Below are 20500 nucleotides of genomic sequence, written 5' to 3'. Positions count from 1 at the left end.
AAGATAATAGCAAAACTATTAGCAAACAGATTGGCCGACTGTGTACCAAAAATAGTAAAACAAGATCAAACTGGATTTATTAAGAAAAGATGAACAACGGACAATGTTTGTAAGTTCATTAACTTAATACATGCAGTTCAAGGAAATAAGACACCAACAGTGGCTGTTGCTTTAGACGCAGAGAAAGCCTTTGACAGGGTAGAATGGAATTATTTATTCAAAGTATAAGTTCAATCTACCAGAGAAATATATTAATTGTATGAAAGCATTATATAAGGGTCCAATTGTGAAGGTGACAGTAAATGGATATATATCGAACCAATTTAAATTAAGCAGGTCAACTAGACAGGGATGTCCACTATCTTCCTCACTGTTCGCTTTAGCAATAGAAACATTGGCAGAACTGATAAGAACAGAAAATAAAATAAAAGGGATAAAAATAAAAGAGAAGGAATATAAAATCAGACTATTTGCAGATGACATCATGATATACTTAACAGAACCAGAATTATCAATAAAAGAATTACATAAGAAATTGAAGGATAATAGAGAAATATCAGGGTACAAGATCAACGCAAATAAAAGTGAAGCGGTGCCAATGAATAATGCAGATTTCACAAAGTTTAAAAAAGAATCACCATTTAAATGGCAAACACAAGCAATCCGATACCTAGGTATTAGACTAGATAATAATCTAGGCCATCTATAAAATTAAATTATCAGACATTAATGAAGAAATTACAAGATGACTATACGTCTTTTCTGATGGCAGTACTGCAAGTAGGAATAGAAGTTTGCACAGTGATCCAACACATTTCAATGACATTACAATTCTTTTGAGAAAAAATAGCCCCATGTTACTTTTATGCTACTGACAACCTTTCTGTAAAATCCAAGTTGCAGAGACTGTCTAAATTATTTAATGTATTAATTATTGGATAAACTGCTCTTTCCTTAGGCCCCATGTTATTTCTTAAAAAAAGGTTCAATTAATAAATTTAGCATGGACATATTTGTAATAAACTTGTCTAAGTTAATCAAATTTAAACAGCCTCAGCAACTCTTCTATTATTTTCTAATGAATGTAGTTTCCCATCATTGATCAATGCAAAATAGATAACATTAAATTACTTCTAGTTTTACTTGGGGCTGCATATTGATTTCTTATTTTGCAGTTGGCTTGATGTAGCTTTTTGTTTCGAACAGAATTTTTTTTAACTAAAATTACAAATACCTGTACTTACATTGATATAATCAAAATTGCAGATCCCATTAGTTGCATTCTCAAGTAGAAGAACTGTGAAAGTTGCATGGATAATCTTGTTTACAGGTGCAGAAATGTACCATAAGCAATCAAAACTCTTTTCATATAATTGATCAAGATCCACTTCTGATGAACTGAAGCTACCACTGGACTCTGTCAGGAACCTACCACACTCATGGTTTGATCCTACAGAGAAACATCAAATAATAATCTTTTAAAGGACAAAATAAATAAATAGTATGGAAAATTCATTTGGTTATTAATTTAATAATTATCAATGAAATATTATCAACTAAAAAACATGTACAGTTTTGGAAACAAAATCTAAATGGTCTCCCTCTGTGCTGCAGGCTTTGTAATGATGAATTGGAGCAATAGACAGAGAGCAACAGTGTAGAACAGCTGGCTCTTCAGAAACTCAGGCCAGAGTAGAATATTTACAGTCAGCAAGATGCCATACTGTGATTCTGTCAAGTCCACAGACTAAATACTGTACTGGCACCAGGCACTTGCCTCTTAGACTCAGGTCAAGAAGAATACGGATGGCTGAATGCTATTTTGTCTTGCCACTGGATCTGGTTGACTCCTTTCGACTTTTCTTTCCAGTCTTCATTTGCTATGCAGATCTTGTCCACACCTTTAAACATGGAGGAAGGATTGGCCAGGGCTGAGCTTCTTCCTGAGGGAGACCTCAAAACCCTCCTGCCTGAAGCTGGAGGGGTAATTTCACGGCTGGGTGGTGGGAGCTAAGTTACGCAAATTTGCCTGCCACAATAACCCTGAGCAGGGATTTAGGGATGGGCAGAAATTCAAGGGTATATGTGCAAAAATGGGGTCATGCAGAGGACACCCAAAGACAACTGTTGGAACAGTTACTTTATTTTTAATGAATCAGTAGAGGTTATTCCGGCCCATGACACCCGTGCCCCCAATTACATCAAATTAACCTACCAACCCCTTATGTTTTGGAGGGTGGAAGGAAACAGAAGCACCCAGAGAAAACCCACACAGGTCACAGGGAGAACGGACAAACTCCATACAGACAGCTGCAGATTCAAACCTGGATCACTGGCACTGTAATAGCATTGTGCTAACCATTATACTAACCTTCAATTTATCTAAATAATTTTGGGGTGTAAATGACAATAAATTGAACTGAACTGCATCCTACCGCAAGCTGAATATTTTCCATGCAATGATTACTTTGTTTCTATTTGATGACAAAGCAGGAGCTTTTATTTGATGATTAAGCAGGAGCTGCTTGGACCCAGGAGAAGCAGGAACATGACCTTCCAGTGCTCCTTTGCAGGGTCCTACTGCCTGGCTGTCTAGCCTGAAGACCCTATGCAGGTTTATGTTACCTGCAGGTCCATGTCTAAGATGACAGTGCCCACGTTCAGAATCCCAGAATTCAGGTGTTGCAGGATCGGCAGAAGCAGTGGATTAGCACAGGGCACCAGAGTTGGAAAAGAAGAAGCTTTGGAGAGGACCCTGAAGAGTGGACGGGCACAGCAGCGGATGAGGCTTGAGCTCAGGGTTTAATGAGTGAGATCCTCATGCCAGGCCAGGAACTACTGGCGATCACTTTCTGGGAACCAGAGATCTGGTCCAGAATTCTCAAGGATATCAATGCTGAACAGTGCTTCCAAAAGACTTCAGGTGCTGTTGACTTTCTAATTATGTTGGGGGTACAGAACCAGCATCAAGGAAGGGCAACTTGGGAGCCTTGAGCTCAGGTTCACTGGTGGAGGATGTGCGGCTGCAGAGGTTATGGGTAAGTTAGAAGCAACAGCATTGTTGTAGGTGGTGGGATCCACAGACACGATGACTATGAAGGAACTCTATTTGGTTCTGTTTCTTGTCTTGTTAGTGGTACTGTACTAATAGTACTTCTCCATGTGTATTTATTGAGCAAAGGGAAGATCTTTGCACATTTTGTGTTTAATATCTAATAAAAGTTCAATAAAAAAATTATTGAAATGTTGGCCTATTTTGCTGGAGAAATTGAATTTAAGAGGAGAGAAGCTCTGTTGCAATTGAAATGTTACCTGAAGAAGAGCTCATGCCTGAAAGACCAATTGGCTATTGCTTTCCTTGGATAGTGCGTGAACTGCTGAGTTCCTCAGCACTAGTTCCACAGCACTTGCAGTCTTCTTGATTACCTGCTGCAACTGTATGGGGTACTGGTAAGGCTGCACCTGGACTGGGTCTTACTTGGAAGCGGTGCAGAGGAGGGTAATCAGGTTGATTCTGGAGTTGAGAGGGTTAGCCAATGAAGAGAGATTGATTGGCATGGAGCTATATTTGGTGGAATTCAGAAAAATGAGAAGAGATATAATGGAGAAATATGAAATTATGAAAGAGCAGAAAAATTGTTCCACTGTTATGTGAGACTAGAACTAGAATTAAGGGAAGTAGATTTAGGACAGAGGTGAGGAGTAATTGGTTTTCCCAGGGAGAAGTGAATCTCTGGAATTCTTTGCCAAAGAAAGCAGTAGAGGCTGCCTTATTATATCTATTTAAGGCATACTCAAATAGATTTTGGCCTTGTTGGGGGATTAAGGGTTATAGGAAAAAAAGTAGGTGGGTGGGGTGGAGTCCATGGACAAACCAGCCATTTTTCATTGAGTGACGGATCAGGATTGATGGGCCTACTCTTGCTCTTCTTTCTTATGTCTTACAAAAGATCAAATTTGGCTGGAAATATAGAATGTTGTAAATTTTTAATCATAAACAAAACAATAAAATTAAAAACCACAATATATAATGTACTCAGTTTAAGGATAATGTTTATTGACTCCATGGATATGCACGATATTAACAATTATTTTTGTTGTTTATTATACATCCAAAGTGATAATTTCCTCAGTGAAGACACATCAAAAAGGCTTACAATGAATCTTTGTTGTTGTTGCCATTAGTATTGGTCTTTTATATTCATTTTACAGGAAATTTAACTCTTATTTCCTTAGTGGTTAATAAATCCCAATATTTTACATTGTAACATGAAAGTTGTAACACACTGCAGTCAGAAAGGTGTTAAATTACATAAGAAAATTGCTTTAATGCGGGAGCAGCGTAATAGTTCATTGTAGTGTTAGAGATTCCAGGGATAGGAGTGAATAGGTTAGAATGGGATTAGAAGAGTCCTCTCCTAATCACCTGGGTAGTGTGTAGAAGCATTGGAAGAGGATGGAATGGTGTGATAGTACAGATCTATCACCAATGTATATAGTGTATATAGTTACAGTATCTAGACTGTGCTTACAACGATTGGCTGAGAGTTTAGCCACGCCTACTGCCTGGGCCTTAAAGGGTTGTGTCCCTAGCCAGGTCGGATCATTCCGGACTGGTCGGCCACCTGTGAAGAGCTCCTGACTTTTGCTAATAAAAGCCTTGGTTTGGATCAACAAGTCTTTCCTTGACGCAAGCACGAGCCGGGCATGAACTCTATTCACCGGTTGATCATACAGTTCTTTCAGTACCTCTATGGTCTCATCCTGGATGTTCTTGTAGACTCTCAAGGACACCATAGACAGCAATGCTGTTAGACGCTGGTTATCCTCCTCTACCTGAATGAATCTCAGGAAGTTTTCAAAGTTCGGCAGCCAGAACTTAAAGGCTTTGAAGGCTGTAGCTGACGGTGGGTCGATATCAAGTTTTTCTGGCTGAGTTAAACGCTCCATCCCTTTCAAAAAAAATTCTTTTTTCTTTTTGCTAATAAAATTGTAGAGCTCGTCGAAAGAATCAAAGAATTGTTGATTCAAACCAAGGCTTTTATTAGCAAAAGACAGGAGCTCTTCACAGGTGGCCGACCAGTCCGGAATGATCCGACCTGGCTAGGGACACAACCCTTTAAGGCCCAGACAGTAGGCCTGGCTAAGGTGTCAGCCAATCGCTGTAAGCACAGTCTAGATACTGTAACTATATACACTATATACATCGGTGATAGATCTGTACTATCACAAATGGTTAATCCTATCAGGAAGCTGCTGTGCATTCAAATAAAATAAAATGTGAAAAACATTAAACACTGCTCTTATCTTTGAAGAAAGCAATTCTCACAGATAGAGGTTGTGATAGTACAGATTCTATCACCAATGTGTATATGTACATATGTACAGATGATAGTGTAGGATGACTGTGATTGGCTGATAGTGTAGCCACACCTATTGGCAGCTCTTAAAGGATTGCTCCTAGCCAGACCAGGTCATTCTAAACTGGTCGACCTACTTGTGATATGCTCCAGTCTTTTAGTTAATAAAAGCCTTGGTTTGGATCAACAAGTCTTTGGTTCTTTTGACGCGCATTACAATTTTATTAACTAAAAATAAATTTTGAAGGGATGGAGTATATGGTATGGCTGGAACGCCTTGACATTGACCCAAAGTCAGCTACAGCCTCGAATGACTTTAAGTACTGGGTGAGGTGCTTCGAAACATACTTACAGCTCTCTGATCCTGCTGTGATAGAGGACAGCCATTGACTACTAATATTGATGACTATGGTGTCCCCGAGAGTCTACCAGAGTGTCCAGGATGCGACCACTTATGCCGCAGCCATGAAGGTGCTGAAAGGGCTCTACGAGTGACTAGTGAACAGGGTCTGTGTTCAGTACAAACTTGCTACAAGGAGGAAACAGCCCGGTAAGTCCTGTAAAACTTATATTCAGGCACTAAGGGCAATGGGCAGGGACTGTGCCTGCACAGACAGAACTGCAGCGGAGACCATAGACGATCTCATTCGGGATGCCTATGTGGCCGGGGTTTGATCGAATGAGGTGAGGCAGTGCCTGCTAGAGCACGGGGGAGAAAACCTAGAGGACGTGATCCGGATCGCAGAGATGATGGAGGCTGCGGTCTTAAGTATGGACATGTACTCTCAGGGCTGGACCCCACACTCTGATGTAAGTAGGATGCCCTCCCTCTACCCTACTACTGCTGCTACACTGCCCGATGCAACCCCAAAGTGTTATTTCTGCGGGAGAAACAAGCACAGCAGGTCCCAGTGCCCGGCAAGAAAAGCCAGGTGCCAGAAGTGCCTTAAAAATGGCCACTTTGCTGCAGTCTGTCACTCCAAAATGGCCACCGTCAAACACAGTGCCTCGTGTGAAGCCAAATCGCCACTCTCCATTTCAAACGCTTCTTCCTCAGATCTCTCGTCCAATGAGAGCGAAGACTCCACCGCGCAGTAGCGCCTGACGTCAAGGAGCAGACGCCGAGCGCACAAGGTACAACCCACCCTCGCCACAATGACGTTCACCCTAACGTCTGACCAGGCCCAAGCCCTGACCTCAATGCCCTCAGCCGCCACTGACCAGAGACCCGCCGCCGCCACCGCCGACCAGGGACCCGTTGCTGCCAACCAGAAACCCGCCGCTGCCGACCGGGGACATGCCGATGCTGCCGACCCGGTACCTGCCGACACTGCTGACCGGGGTCCCGACGCTGCCATTCGGGGACCTGCCACCGCTGACCACCCCACCATCGACGACAATTAGCCACCCCCAACACTTGCCTTTGGCTTCAGGCAGCAACACCACTTCCCCGACACTGTTTTTCAGGCCCCTCTGTTTGCGTGACGTCATCATGCACACGTTGCGTGACATCATCACGCAGGTCTCCACTGCCTACATTACAAGTCTCTGCATCAATAACCCTTGACCAGGTCTTCCACCAGCCCCTCACAAAAGCAATGGAACTGCTTGGGACACTATACCACTTGCTTATTTGACTCTGGGTCAACTGACAGTTTTATTCGCCCAGACCTGGCCCACCGTTGCGGACTAGCTATTCTCCCCACTACACAGAGAATTTCGTTGGCGATCAGATCGCTCTCGACTGGGGTAAAGGGGTACTGCATGGCGACCCTGAAAGTCCAGGGCATCACGTTCACAGACTTCAAACTATTAGTCCTTCCCCAATTGTGCGCCCCTACTCTGCTAGGACTGGATTTTCAGTGCCAATTTCAAACCATTTCCCTGCACTTTGGGGGGCCTCACGCTCTGCTCTCTGTCTGTAACCACTCCACCCCGGGAACCTCCTGCCAGCAGCAGCCCGAGCCACCTGACCCCCGCGCCCCAGGGCCTCACCTGTAGTCTCTCTACCCTCCGAGTTGCTCCACCAGCACTTTTCGCAAATCTCACCCATGGCTGGAAGCCTGTGGCCACCAAAAGCTGGCAATACAGTTTTGAACACAGGAAATTTATCACAAATGAAGTGTGCAGACTGCTGGATGAGGGCATTATCGAACCTAGCTCGAGTCCATGGAGGGCCCAGGTAGTAATTGTTACAAACAGGGAGAAGCCGTGGATAGTGGTTGACTACAGCCAGACAATCAACCGTTTCACGCTTCTGGATGCGTACCCCCTTCCTCGGATTACGGATGTGGTGAATCAGATCACCCAATACCGTGTATTTTCCACCACTGACTTACGTTCGGCCTATCATCAGCTCCCAATCCGCCGAGAAGACCGACCTTTCACGGCCTTCGAGGCGAATGGGCGGCTGTATCAATTCCTCAGGATACCCTTTGGGGTCACAAATGGCGTCACAGTCTTCCAGCGGGAAATGGACCGGATGGTGGACCAGAACAGGCTGACTGCTACTTTCCCGAATCTGGACAATGTCACCATCTGCGGCCATGACATGGAGGATCATGATGCCAACTTTGAGAAATTTTTTCAGACTGTAACTCGGCTGCACTTGACCTACAATTTCGACAAGTGTGTCTTCCGGACCACTTGGCTTGCAATTCTGGGCTGTGTGGTGGAGAACGGGGTGGTCATGCCGGACCCTGACCGCATGCGTCCCCTCATGGACTTGCCCCCCATACACTGAAGGCACTCAAACGCTGCCTGGGTTTTTTCTCTTACTATACCCAACGAGTTCCACACTATGCCGACAAGGCATGGGCACTCATCAAGACCACCTCCTTGCCCCTGTCAACCGAAGCCAAAGGGGCCTTCGACCGCATCAGATCAGACATCGCTGCTGCAACGCTGCACGCCATTCCATTCCAAGTCGAAAGCAATGCATCTGACTTTTCACTGGCTGCCACTTTGAACCAGGCCGGCCGGCCGGTAGCCTTCTTCTCCAGAACCCTCCAGGGTCCTGAGAGCCGACACTACACTGTCGAGAAGAGGCCCAGGCCATAGTCGAGGCAGTACGTCATTGGAGACACTACCTCACTGGCAGGCGCTTTATGCTGCTGACCGACCAACGCGCGGTCTCCTTCATGTTTAGCAATTCCCAGCGAGGTAAGATCAAGAATGACAAAATCACCAGGTGGAGAATCGAGCTCTCCACTTTTAATTATGTCATACTGTATCGGCCTGGTAAACTCAACGACCCGCCAGATGCACTCTCCAGGGGGACTTGCGCTAACATGCAACTGGACAGGCTACAAAAACTCCATGAGGAGCTCTGTCATCCAGGGGTCACTAGGTTCGCGTACTTTGTCAAATCTCACAACCTGCCCTACACGGCCGAGGAGATTCACTCCATGACCCGGGCCTGCCCAGTGTGTGCAGAGTGCAAGCCCCACTTCTTCCATCTGGAGAACACCCACATCATCAAAGCCACCCGCCACTTTGACCGTCTCAGCGTAGACTTCAAAGGGCCCCTACCATCGACCAACCATAACACCTACATCCTTATGACCATCGACGAGTACTCCCACTTCCTGTTCGCTGTGTCCTGCTCGGACATGACTGCCTCCTCAGTTATAGACGCCCTGCACAGCACCTTCGCCATCTTCAGGTACCCCAGTTACATCCACAGTGACAGGGGGTCATCGTTTATGAGCGCGGAGCTGCGGCAGTACCTTCTGGAGCGTGGTATTGCTTCAAGCAGGACCACCAGCTATAACCCACGCGGTAATGGGCAAGTTGAAAGAGAGAATGCCACCGTCTGGAAAGCGGTTATGCTTGCCCTCCGGTCCAAAGGTCTCCCCACCTCTCGCTGGCAGGATGTGCTCACTAGTGCCCTACACTCCATCCGCTCCCTCCTATGCACCACAACCAATGCCACCCCCCATGAAAGGATGTTCTCTTTCCTGAGGAAATCTGAGTCGGGTTCGACCATACCGGCACGGCTCATGATTCCCGGTCCAGTCCTCTTACGACGCCAAGTGCGGTACTCTAAGAATGACCCCTTGGTTGACCGAATGACTCTGCTACATGCGAACCTGCATTATGCCTACGTTGAGTACCCAGACGGACGGGAGGACACAGTCTCGGTAAGGGAACTAGCCCAAGCCAGATCAGACACAGCAGTGCCTTTAATCCAACCTCCCCCTATTCCTTCTCCCCCAGGTCATGTACTTGAACAGAGGGGCCAGCAACACCCCACCAGCTCAGGCCAGACTGTCGACCACGGCGTTGGGGAATTGAGTGAAGCAGTGGCCGCACCCACAGGCCTGGCGGCAACACAACTCCGGCGATCCCAATCCCGGAGCCATGGCAGTCACGCCAGATGGTCAGACCCCCTGACCGGTACAGCCCCTAACCTCCATTTACTCTGGGGTCAGTTCTCAAAGAAGAGGTGAATGTGATAGTACAGATTCTATCACCAATGTGTATATGTACATATGTACAGCCTGAAGAAAACTGAGGTCCTCCATCAGCCAGCTCCCCACCATGACTACCAGCCCCCCCACATCTCCATCGGGCATACAAATCTCAAAACGGTCAACCAGTTTACCTATCTCGGCTGCACCATTTCATCAGATGCAAGGATCGACAATGAGATAGACAACAGACTCGCCAAGGCAAATAGCGCCTTTGGAAGACTACACAAAAGAGTCTGGAAAAACAATCAACTGAAAAACCTCACAAAGATAAGCGTATACAGAGCCGTTGTCATACCCACACTCCTGTTCGGCTCCGAATCATGGGTCCTCTACTGGCATCACCTACGGCTCCTAGAACGCTTCCACCAGCGTTGTCTCCGCTCCATCCTCAACATCCATTGAAGCGCTTTCATCTCTAACGTCGAAGTACTCGAGATGGCAGAGGTTGACAGCATCGAGTCCACGCTGCTGAAGATCCAGCTGCGCTGGGTGGGTCACGTCTCCAGAATGGAGGACCATCGCCTTCCCAAGATCGTGTTATATGGCGAGCTCTCCACTGGCCACCGTGACAGAGGTGCACCAAAGAAAAGGTACCAGGACTGCCTAAAGAAACTCTTGGTGCCTGCCACATTGACCACCGCCAGTGGGCTGATATCGACTCAAACCGTGCATCTTGGCGCCTCACAGTTTGGCGGGCAGCAACCTCCTTTGAAGAAGACCGCAGAGCCCACCTCACTGACAAAATGCAAAGGAGGAAAAACCCAACACCCAACCCCAACCAACCAATTTTCCCCTGCAGCCGCTGCAACCGTGTCTGCCTGTCCCGCATCGGACTTGTCAGCCACAAACGAGCCTGCAGCTGACGTGGACTTTTACCCCCTCCATAAATCTTCGTCCACGAAGCCAAGCCAAAGAAAGAAAAAAAAAGAGTGTAGGATGACTGTGATTGGCTGAGAGTGTAGCCACACCTTCTTTCTTTCTTTGGCTTGGCTTCACGGATGAAGATTTATGGAGGGGTATGTCCATGTCTGCTGCAGGCTCGTTGGTGACTGACAAGTCTGATACAGGTCAGGCAGGCATGGTTGCAGTGGTTGCTAGGAAAAATTGGTTGGTTGGGGTTGGGTGTTGGGTTTTTCCTCCTTTGTCTTTTGTCAGTGAGGTGGGCTCTGCGGTCTTCTTCAAAGGAGGTTGCTACCCGCCGAACTGTGAGGCGCCAAGATGCATGGTTGGAGGCGATATCAGCCCACTGGCGGTGGTCAATGTGGCAGGCACCAAGAGATTTCTTTAAGCAGTCCTTGTACCTCTTCTTTAGTGCACCTCTGTCTCGGTGGCCACGCCTACTGGCAAGTCTTAAGGGATTGCTCCTAGCCAGACCAGGTCATTCTGGATTGGTCGACCTACTTGTGATATGCTCCAGTCTTTTAGTTAATAAAAGCCTTAACAAGTCTTTGGTTCTTTCGACACGCATTACAGAGGTAAACAAGGGAAGCTGCAAATGTTGGGGTCTAGTGCAGTACCCAAAAATGCTGGAGAAACTCAGCAAGCCATGCAAAAGACATTTTGGGACTGGGCCCTTCTTCAGGCAGATGCCTAAATAAAAAATTGCGGCTGAGGGGAAGGGGAAATAAAGGGGGGAGGAACACAGGCTAATAGGTGAGAGATGATAATTAGATATATGTGGGAGGGTAGAAGCTGAGAAGTGAGGAAAAGGGAAGAGGGCTCAAAATGGCAGGTATCTGATAGGAGAAGGGAAGAGGGCTGGGAGCTGGAGGAAGGAAGGCAGACCAGAGAGACCAGGGGTGGGTTTAAAGGAAATTGGAGAAGATGATATTGATGCCATCTGTTTGTAAACTGCTAAGTTGGAATATTTGTGGGTGGCCTCAACTTGGCAGTATGTGAGGCCATGGCCAGACACGTCAGTGAGGCAATGGGTGTAGAAATGTAGTGGTTGGCCACTGGGAGACCCAAAACTTCGACTGACATTCCTCTGGATGTTGTGTGACCTGTTGAGTTTCTCCAGCATTTTTGTGTAAATTCTCACAGCTAGGTTCATTATTGAAAATAACCAAAGTAATTTGCCGTAATCTAATGCACATCAATGTTGTTTCATCAAGTTAACTGAAGCAAGTCTTCTGAAATATTATAATTCCCCGAGGTTCTACTGCTAAATAAATAAATAAACACAGTAAGAAGAAAATCACAATTGAACAAATGGGAGAAATTAACAACTTCCACTAAAACATGAAAGAAGTGGTATTACAACATTTTCAAACAAATAATGTACTTTTGCAGTGCTGGTTGATTTTGACTGAGATGGGAACCAGACCATAGCTCATGTGTTCAATCAATTTAAAAGGGTGGGTCCAAGTAATGAGTTGCTCAAGATTAAGAGCTAGCTACTCCTAACCAGAATTACCATGTGATTTTCGACGAGTCAAATAATAAACCTATTGAAAATACACCAAGAAACAAAGAATGTAAAGGAAAAAACTTCTTGACATTATTTTGCATATAAATTATGAGTGAATGAATTTTCCCTCAATTGTTGGAATACAGTGTGGGTTTGTGGAACAGATGTTTGCCATTTTAATGGAAAAATTATATAAATTATATAGAATTTACAGCATAAAAACAAGACATTTTGTTCCCAATGATATTTTCAGTACCTGTACACACAAACCTCTTCCCACCCAAGTTATTTCGTTGCCCCAGAAAGACAACCTTCCATTTCTTTCTCACATGTATAATTTATCCATCTTAATTTGGATGTAACAATGACATTTACCTAATCTATTCTTTAGATTAAAAAAAACACCTCCCAAGGACAGGCATGTTGGAGAAGGAATAGGGTGGAATCTCCACTGGGAGATCCCTGCCATTGTGGTGGCAGAGTCAAAGTGGTCAATGAAGTGACCTCCCAGTCTCCATCCAGTCTCTCTGATGTAGAGACCACAATGGGAGCATCGGATCCAGTAGATGACCACTGCAGATTCACAAGTGAAAGGACTATTTGGTGCTCCAAATGGTGGTGAAGGAGGAGGTGTGGGCACAAGTGAGCACCTCCTGTAGTCACAGGGGTAGATGTGAAGAGGACAATTGGTGAGAAGGGAGGAGTGGATAAGGGAGTCATGGAGAGAGCGGTGCCTGCTGAAGGTGGAGAGAGTAAGAACAGGGAAGATGTGTCTGTAGTACGTGGCAGAGGCTGATATGTTGAATGTGGAGGCTGGTGGAGTGGTAAGTGAGGAGAAGGGGGAACCGTGTACTTGCGGCACGTGGGGACGGAGGGGGCCAGAACAGATGTGTGGGTAATGGAGGATATGCGGGTAAGGGCTGAGTTGATGGTAGAAGGGAAGCCACGTTGTTTGAAGATGGAGGATACTTGAGATGATCTAGAATGAAAAGCCTCATGCTGGGAGCAGAAAACTTTTCCCTGTAACTCAGTTCCACAAATCCCTTCAACATCCTTATAAATCTTCACTACACTCTCAATTTTATTGATATTTTTCTTGTAGTCAGGTGACCATGACCAATATTGCACACAACATCCCAATTCTTAAACTCAATACTTTGATTTATGAAGGCCAATTTGCCAAATGCTCTCTTTACAACCCTATCTATGTGTGACACCACTTTCAGGGTATTATGTATCTATATTTCCAGATCCCTCTGTTTTACTGCACTCCTCAGTGCCCTACTGTTTACTGTGAACGTCGTACCTTGGCTTATCGTTCCAAATACAATAACACACACGTCTGCATTAAATTCCATCTGCCATTTTCAGCCCATTTTCCCATCTGGTCCAAATCTGTCTGCAAGCTTTGAAAGCCTTCCTTGCTGTCCACAATGCCTCCAATCTTTATGTCATCTGCAAACATGCTTATACAACTTACCACAGTATCCAGATAATTGATATAGATGTCAAAGAAAAATAAAACCAGCTCCAATCCAAGAGGCACACCTGCCACTGATGTTAGGCTCACCGGCCTATAATTTCCTGGGTTATTTTCAAAATCTTTTTAAACAATGGGACAATGTAAGCTAACCACCAATCCTCCAATCCTCCAGCATCTTACCTGTGGCCAAGAACTTTTAAATTTATCTAACAAGACAGTATTTTCTGCACTAACCTCCCTCAAAGTCTGAGGGAATACCTTGTCAAGCCTTTCTGATTTAACCACCTTCATTTGCTTTAAGACAGCAAGCATCTCCTTCTCTTTAATCTGTATAAGGTCCCCAAGCTCATTCTTGTTTCCGTTATTTTCTTGACTCTGTGTCAGTTTCCTGATGCAAAGATCTCCCCCATCTCTTATGGCTCCAGACAAAGCCAACCACTCTTATCTTCAAAGGGACAAATTTTGTCCCTTACTATCCTTACACTCTTAATTGAACTATAGAAGCCCTTAGGATTTTCCTTCACCTTGTCTGCCAAAGCAACCTCGTCTTCTTTTAGCCTTCCTGATTTCCCACTTAAGTTTTATCCTTCATGTTTTATACTCCTCAAGTACTTCATTTGTTGCCTGTACCTGCTACACACCTCTGTCTTCTTCTTAACCAGATCCCCAATATCCCTCGAAACAACAAAATATCTGTCTGCACTATTGAAAGATCACACCCTAACCTTAACTTATTGGTCATTGAGATCAAATAGTTTCCTGTTCAGAGAATATCTACCAGCTTGTTTTGTTGAAACATTCTGCCTGTGTCAGGATACTACAGTCCACCCTAGTGGACTCAGTGTGGAGAGCAAGTAGAAAGACCTGATGTGTTGGAATCTGCTAGAAATCTTTAAGGAAGCAATGAGCAGGTGGATATTGTTTACTTAGATTTTCTGAGGGCCTTTGATAAAGGTGCCGCAAACAAGGATGCTTAACAAGTTAGGAGCCCATGGTAATTATAAGAAAGGTACGGATCACACAAAGATAGGAGTAGGAGCAGGTAGTGTTGAGGAAGAGAGGATCTGCAGAGGGACTTGGATAGGTTGGGAGAATGAACAAAGAGGTGACAAATGGAATACAGCATAGGGAAATGTATAGTCCTTTACCATGGTAGAATGAATAAAGTAGTCCATTTTCTATATGGGGAGAGACTTCAGAAAGTAAAGGTCCAAAGGGATTTGGAGATCCTAGTGCTGGATTCCTTAAGGGCTGAGTCAGGAATCCAAATGTAATGTTAGAGAGAGGACTGGAATAAAAAAGTGAGGATGTAATGCTGATAGGTACTTGATTTGCGAGGGTGTCAAAAGTTACAGGGAAAAGGCATAAAAATAGGGTTGGGAGTAAAAATACATAAGCCATGATTTCTGCTTCAATGTCTTATGGTCTACCTTGCTGCCTGCATTTATCTTTTACTGGTGCCAAAGTTGTTCTGGATGCAGGTGACAAAACACCTAAATGCAGCAAATGAATATTGCCAGAGCAGACGGATCTGTTACCAGATCTCACTGAACAGTTCTCTGTCTTCTAACCATTAAATTGAACTATGGATATCAGCAAAGAATAATCAAATCCAACTGTACTGATCCAACCAGAGCAGTAATTTGGGAAGATATGTGGAGCATTTCCCCAATCTGGATTGGGCCTTTCTCCTAGCAACCTGGGTTCAAATTTGCCGATATCTGAAAGGGGTTTGTACATTCTACCCATGTCTGTGTGGATTTCCTTGGGTACCCTCATTTAAATATATATAATTAATAAAACATTCAATGTAACAAAAACAAAGGTAAGTTGTAAATCATACCCATAATTCATATTCCAAGTGCTATATATATTTTAAAAAATTAATAACAAAGAAAAAAGAAAACAAAAGGAGAAAAAAAGAAAATAGTAAAAAGAAGAAAAGGAGAAAATCTCAAACCCATGCCTAACAGCGTTGCCAAATGCTATATGTGATTAATATTAAAAGAAAAACAAAGGTTAAAAAAAAGATTTAAAAAATGAAGATACGAGTCAGATATTTTATAACATTGAGATGAAATTATAAAGTAAGAAAGTGAGTCATGAATGACCCGCATAACATCTGAAATCTTATATCTGAATTATTAATCTTTCCATATTCAAAAAGGACACAATGTCACTGATCGTTAGTAGGTGGGGCAGCATACTTCCATTTAAGCAAAATTGCTCGCTCGCCAAAAGAGAGACAAAAGAGATAGCACAACTCTGAACCAAAGACAGAGAAGAATCACTCCCTCCCATTGCACAAAGAGGACCACCAAAGGATTAAATCTAAGTTAAAATTTTTTCACAAAGTATGGAAAACCTCTCTCTCGTATTTGGACTAGGACAAGTCCAGAACATATGAACTAATGACACTTCTTAGCTCTTACACCTGCAACAGCAACAACTCATATTCAAATAGAAAAGAGATAATTTAGCTTTAGACATGTGTGCTCTGTATACAACTTTATATTGTAATAAGCAATGACGAGCACATAATGAAGAGCTATTAACCAACTTAAGAACAGGGTTGCCAGATTTTTAAAAAATTAAATTTAAAAAAGTTGTAAAAAGTGCCAACAGAACCAAAAGGAGCTTAAAAATCTTCTAAAACTGCAAAAAAAAAGGCCAATTGAAACTTTCTGCTGCCAACTAATTCAAGAAAGTACCACATTTCTGCCATTTGGTGCCAAAGGTGCTAAATCTGGCAACCCTGCTTAAGAATTGTATCCCAATCCATATCTTGATTTAGTCAAATTTAAATCCTGTTTTCAAGCATTTTTATTTCTAACTATTGCGATTGTCCAATCCGTTGAAGACAAGTTGCACTTACTCTTCTCATGGGTTGATCACCACATTTATCTGATGGACAGAAACTGCAAGACATTCACCGAAGCTCTCTGTACTCCCAGTTTCAAATAGGCAGTTAGTGAGGTGACCATTTAGGTTGACCTCCATCATCAAATGGGCTGGTGGGGGGCTGTCCCGAGTACAATAACACCAGTACCCAGTTGTTGTCAGAGTTGCTGTCTGATTTGGACTGTAAGATGGTGCCTGTGACCTGGGCTGGTAAGATGGTGACCTCCATGGTGCGCATGCAGTGCTATTGCTCGGGGGCAGAAGTAGTGCTGGAAATGATGCCAGCCCACACGTGTTGTTGTCGTTCGGGTGTGGAAGTGACGCTGGAGTTGATGCTTGCCAAGATGGCACTGGACCCCAATGGCTGCATGTGGCGCTACTAGGGAGAGGGGAAGGTATAGACTTACAAACTTTAGCATAGTGTCCCTTCTTCCCACATCCTGAGTACACTGCTTCCTTGGCTGGGCAGTGCTTCTGGGGGATGTTCCTGTTGGTGGCAGAAGTACCACTTCAGGTGCTCCGTGTTGGTGGTGAAGAAGGTGATCGGGTTGCCCCTGTGTTGAGGCGGCCTAGGACCCCGTGACTGAAGATCATGGCACCTGCACTCCATAGGGCTGCATCCAACATCTTGGACACTTTGAAGGCCCTCTATAATGTCAGATCATCTAGCTCCAGCAGACACTGGTGGATATAGTCTGCCGAACGAATTCATCTGTGTAAACCTTAGCAGTAACATCTCTCAGGACCCGAAAATATTCCTCAAGGGGTTCACAGGGCTGTTGCTTGCCGATGGCAAGTTGATGACTGGCATAGACTGTGTTCGTTCTGGACTTGTACTGGCTTTGGACTTGTTCCTGGCCTCTTTGTATATCATGCACCCCCTGGTGATCACATAGGCATGGTGGCCAAACTGCGATTGTAGCAATGTAGCTTGTTGTTATCAGAACCCACGACTTGAGTGGAGGTGAGCAGAAAGTAATTAAAGCAGAGTAGCCAGAGCTTGAATCAGTCTGGGACTTCGGGCAACTGCGGATCAATATCTAGCTTGTCCAGCCTCAACAACATGTGCATTATGGTTTAAAAAAAAAACTTTTTGGTAATAAAATTGATACACCATCAATAATGCCAAAAGACTGGAGTTACTTTATGACAGGCTTTTATTACCATAAGACTGGACACATGGTCCTGCTGCTGGCCCAATTTCAGGATTTGTACTGAGGGAGGGACTCGTGCGTAATCGCCTTTATTGGGGATTTTCAGGGGGAGGAGTGACAGGGAGAAGGCGGGCGAGCCATACACAAGATACAGTACTAATGACATAACAGCATCACAGTGGTAGCATCAGAGACCTGAACTCCCCTCCCCACATAGTTGACATGGTAAACCAAATTGCCCAATATTGGATATTTACCACCATTGACTTAATGTTGGCATACTACCAACTCCCTATCCACCCAGAGGACCACCAGGACACCGCATTTGAGGAGGATGGTAACCTCTACCACTTTCTGAGGGTCCCCTTTGGGGTCACCAACGGAGCCTCCACCTTCCAGAGGGAGATGGACCGAATGGTGGATGAGTATGTGCTGCAGGCCACATTCCCCTACCTTGACAATGTCACTTAGCCATATATGACTACCCATACACAGCACAACCTATCTGTGATCTGTAAGCCCATGACGCCAACCTCCGGAAATTCCTCCAGATAGTCAAAAGCGTTAACCTCACCCTCAACAAAGATAAATGTGTATTCCGCACATCATGCCTGGTGATACTCATCTGTATCATGGAGAATGGAGTTATTAGCCCCGATCCCGACAGCATGCACCCACTGTTAGTGCTTCCACTTCCCCACAGCCTCAAGGCCCTGAAAAGTTGCCTGGGGTTTTTATCCTATTATGTCCAGTGGGTCCCCAACTATTCAAAAAAGGCCTGTCACCCTCACAAAAGTCAACTCTTTCCTCTGTCGGCATAGGCCCATGAGGCCTTCAGCTACATCAAATGTGATATTGCCAAGGCCTTGATGCCCACTGTGGATGAATCCATCCCATTCCAGGTGGAGAGCTATGCGTCCGACTTTTCCCTGGCGACCAGAATCAACCAGGCAGGCAGACCAGTAGAATTTTTCTCCCGCACCCTCGAAGGCTCCAAGATCCAGCACTCCTCCATTGAGAAGGAGGCTCAGGCTATCGTTGAGGCGGGGCGGCACTGGAGGCACTATCTTGCTGGCAAACACCAACATGGAGTCACTTTCATGTTCAATAACAAGGAGTGGGGTAAAATCAAGAATGACAAGATTCTGAGGTGGAGAATCAAACTCTTCACCTACAACTATGATACCTGGTACTGACCTGGAAACCTCAATGAGCCTTTGGATTCCCTGCCTTGAGGGACTTGCGCCAGTGTGCAGATAGATCATTTACAAGCCCTCCACAATGACCTATTCCACCATAGGGTCACCAGTTTCTTCCATTTTGTCAAAGTCTGCAACCTCCCCTATTTGATTGAGGACATCAGGATGATGACAAGAAACTGCCAGGTCTATGCGGAGTGCAAACCACACTTCTACCAGCCGGACAGGTCACACCTATTTAAGGCCTTGCACTCCTTTGAGTGCTTGAGCATGGATTTCAAGGGCCCCTGCCCTCTTCAAACTGCAACGTGTACTTCCTTAAAATCATTGATAAGTACTCATGTTTCCCATTTGCCATTCCCTGCCTGGATACAACCTCTGCCACTGTCATTAAAGCCTTGTGCAACCTCTTCACTCTGTTTGGTTACCCCTGATCTGGGGTCCTCTTTCATGAGTGATGAGCTGTGCTAATATCTGCTTGTCAGGGGTATCGCCATGAGCAGGATCACCAGCTACAATCCCTGAGGGAACAGCCAGGTGGAAAGGGAGAACACCACCATCTGTACTAATGACATAACAGCATCACAGTGGTAGCAACAGAGACCTGAACTCCCCTCCCCACATAGTTGACATGGTAAACCATCTGGAAGGCTGTCCTCCTAGTCCTGAGGTCCAAAGGCCTGCATATCAGGCACTGGCAAGAAATCCTCTCCAAAGTGCACCATGGAATCAGATCTCTCCTATGCACTGCCACCAATGCCACCCCACATGAAAGGTGGTTTCCCTTCACCAGCAAGTCCACATCAGCGACTACACTGCCATCCTGGTTGATGCCCCCAGGGCCAGTCCTGCTCTGGAAGCATATGAGAAGCTATAAGTCCAACCACTAGTTGAGAGGGTCCACCTCCTCCACACCAACCTCTAATATGCCTATGTGGTGTACCAAAATGGGCACAAGGACACTGTGTCCATCCGGGACCTGGTGCACGTGGGAGACCCCAGGACTCAGTCCGGCTGACCCACCTGTACATTCAACCCCACAATGATCCACCACATACCATATCATCGTACCCCAGCCCCTGCCCCACTATCTCAGTTCAGGTGCCAGACATCCCACCCATAGATAATAGCCAGACTATCCAGGTCTGAACCACTGCTGGCGCTACAACGGTCACAATGGGGGACAAGAGCACTGGACAGACTGAACCTGTGACGAACATGGAACCCACTTCACCCCACCGTCTTCTTTTAAAAGAGGGAGGTGATTGTGGTGGAATCACTGTTAATACTGCTTGTACGTGCATGGCTGGCCCGTCCCTGGTGATGGTGCCTGTGGCTCATCACCCTTGATTCCCCTAATGAAGGCAGCAACGCCATAACCCCTCCCCCAGAACAAGCTCGGGTCTCATGTCAGCAACGTGAGACGAGCCTTCTGTTTATCGAATAAAAGCTTATCAGTCAGGTAACTTCTTGTCTTGATATTATTGATAGTGCATCAAGGGGTTCAGGTGTGTCATA

The 20500-nt window shown here is 45.2% G+C and overlaps 1 protein-coding gene across 1 annotated transcript in view; it reads right to left on the bottom strand.

The window, feature by feature from the left end:
• cubn (cubilin (intrinsic factor-cobalamin receptor)) overlaps positions 1-20500 on the bottom strand; it is a 362173-nt gene that overhangs the window by 30267 nt on the left and 311406 nt on the right. The window contains exon 52 of the mRNA XM_069931217.1: positions 1245-1450. Within this exon, the coding sequence (XP_069787318.1) occupies positions 1245-1450 (206 nt within the window). The remainder of the gene's footprint in view (positions 1-1244; positions 1451-20500) is intronic.

The sequence above is a fragment of the Narcine bancroftii genome, chromosome 1 (genome assembly GCF_036971445.1).
Source record: "Narcine bancroftii isolate sNarBan1 chromosome 1, sNarBan1.hap1, whole genome shotgun sequence".
NCBI lineage: Eukaryota > Metazoa > Chordata > Chondrichthyes > Torpediniformes > Narcinidae > Narcine > Narcine bancroftii.
Note: the sequence above shows the minus strand (reverse complement) of the source record. Positions and strands in the feature narration are given on the sequence as shown.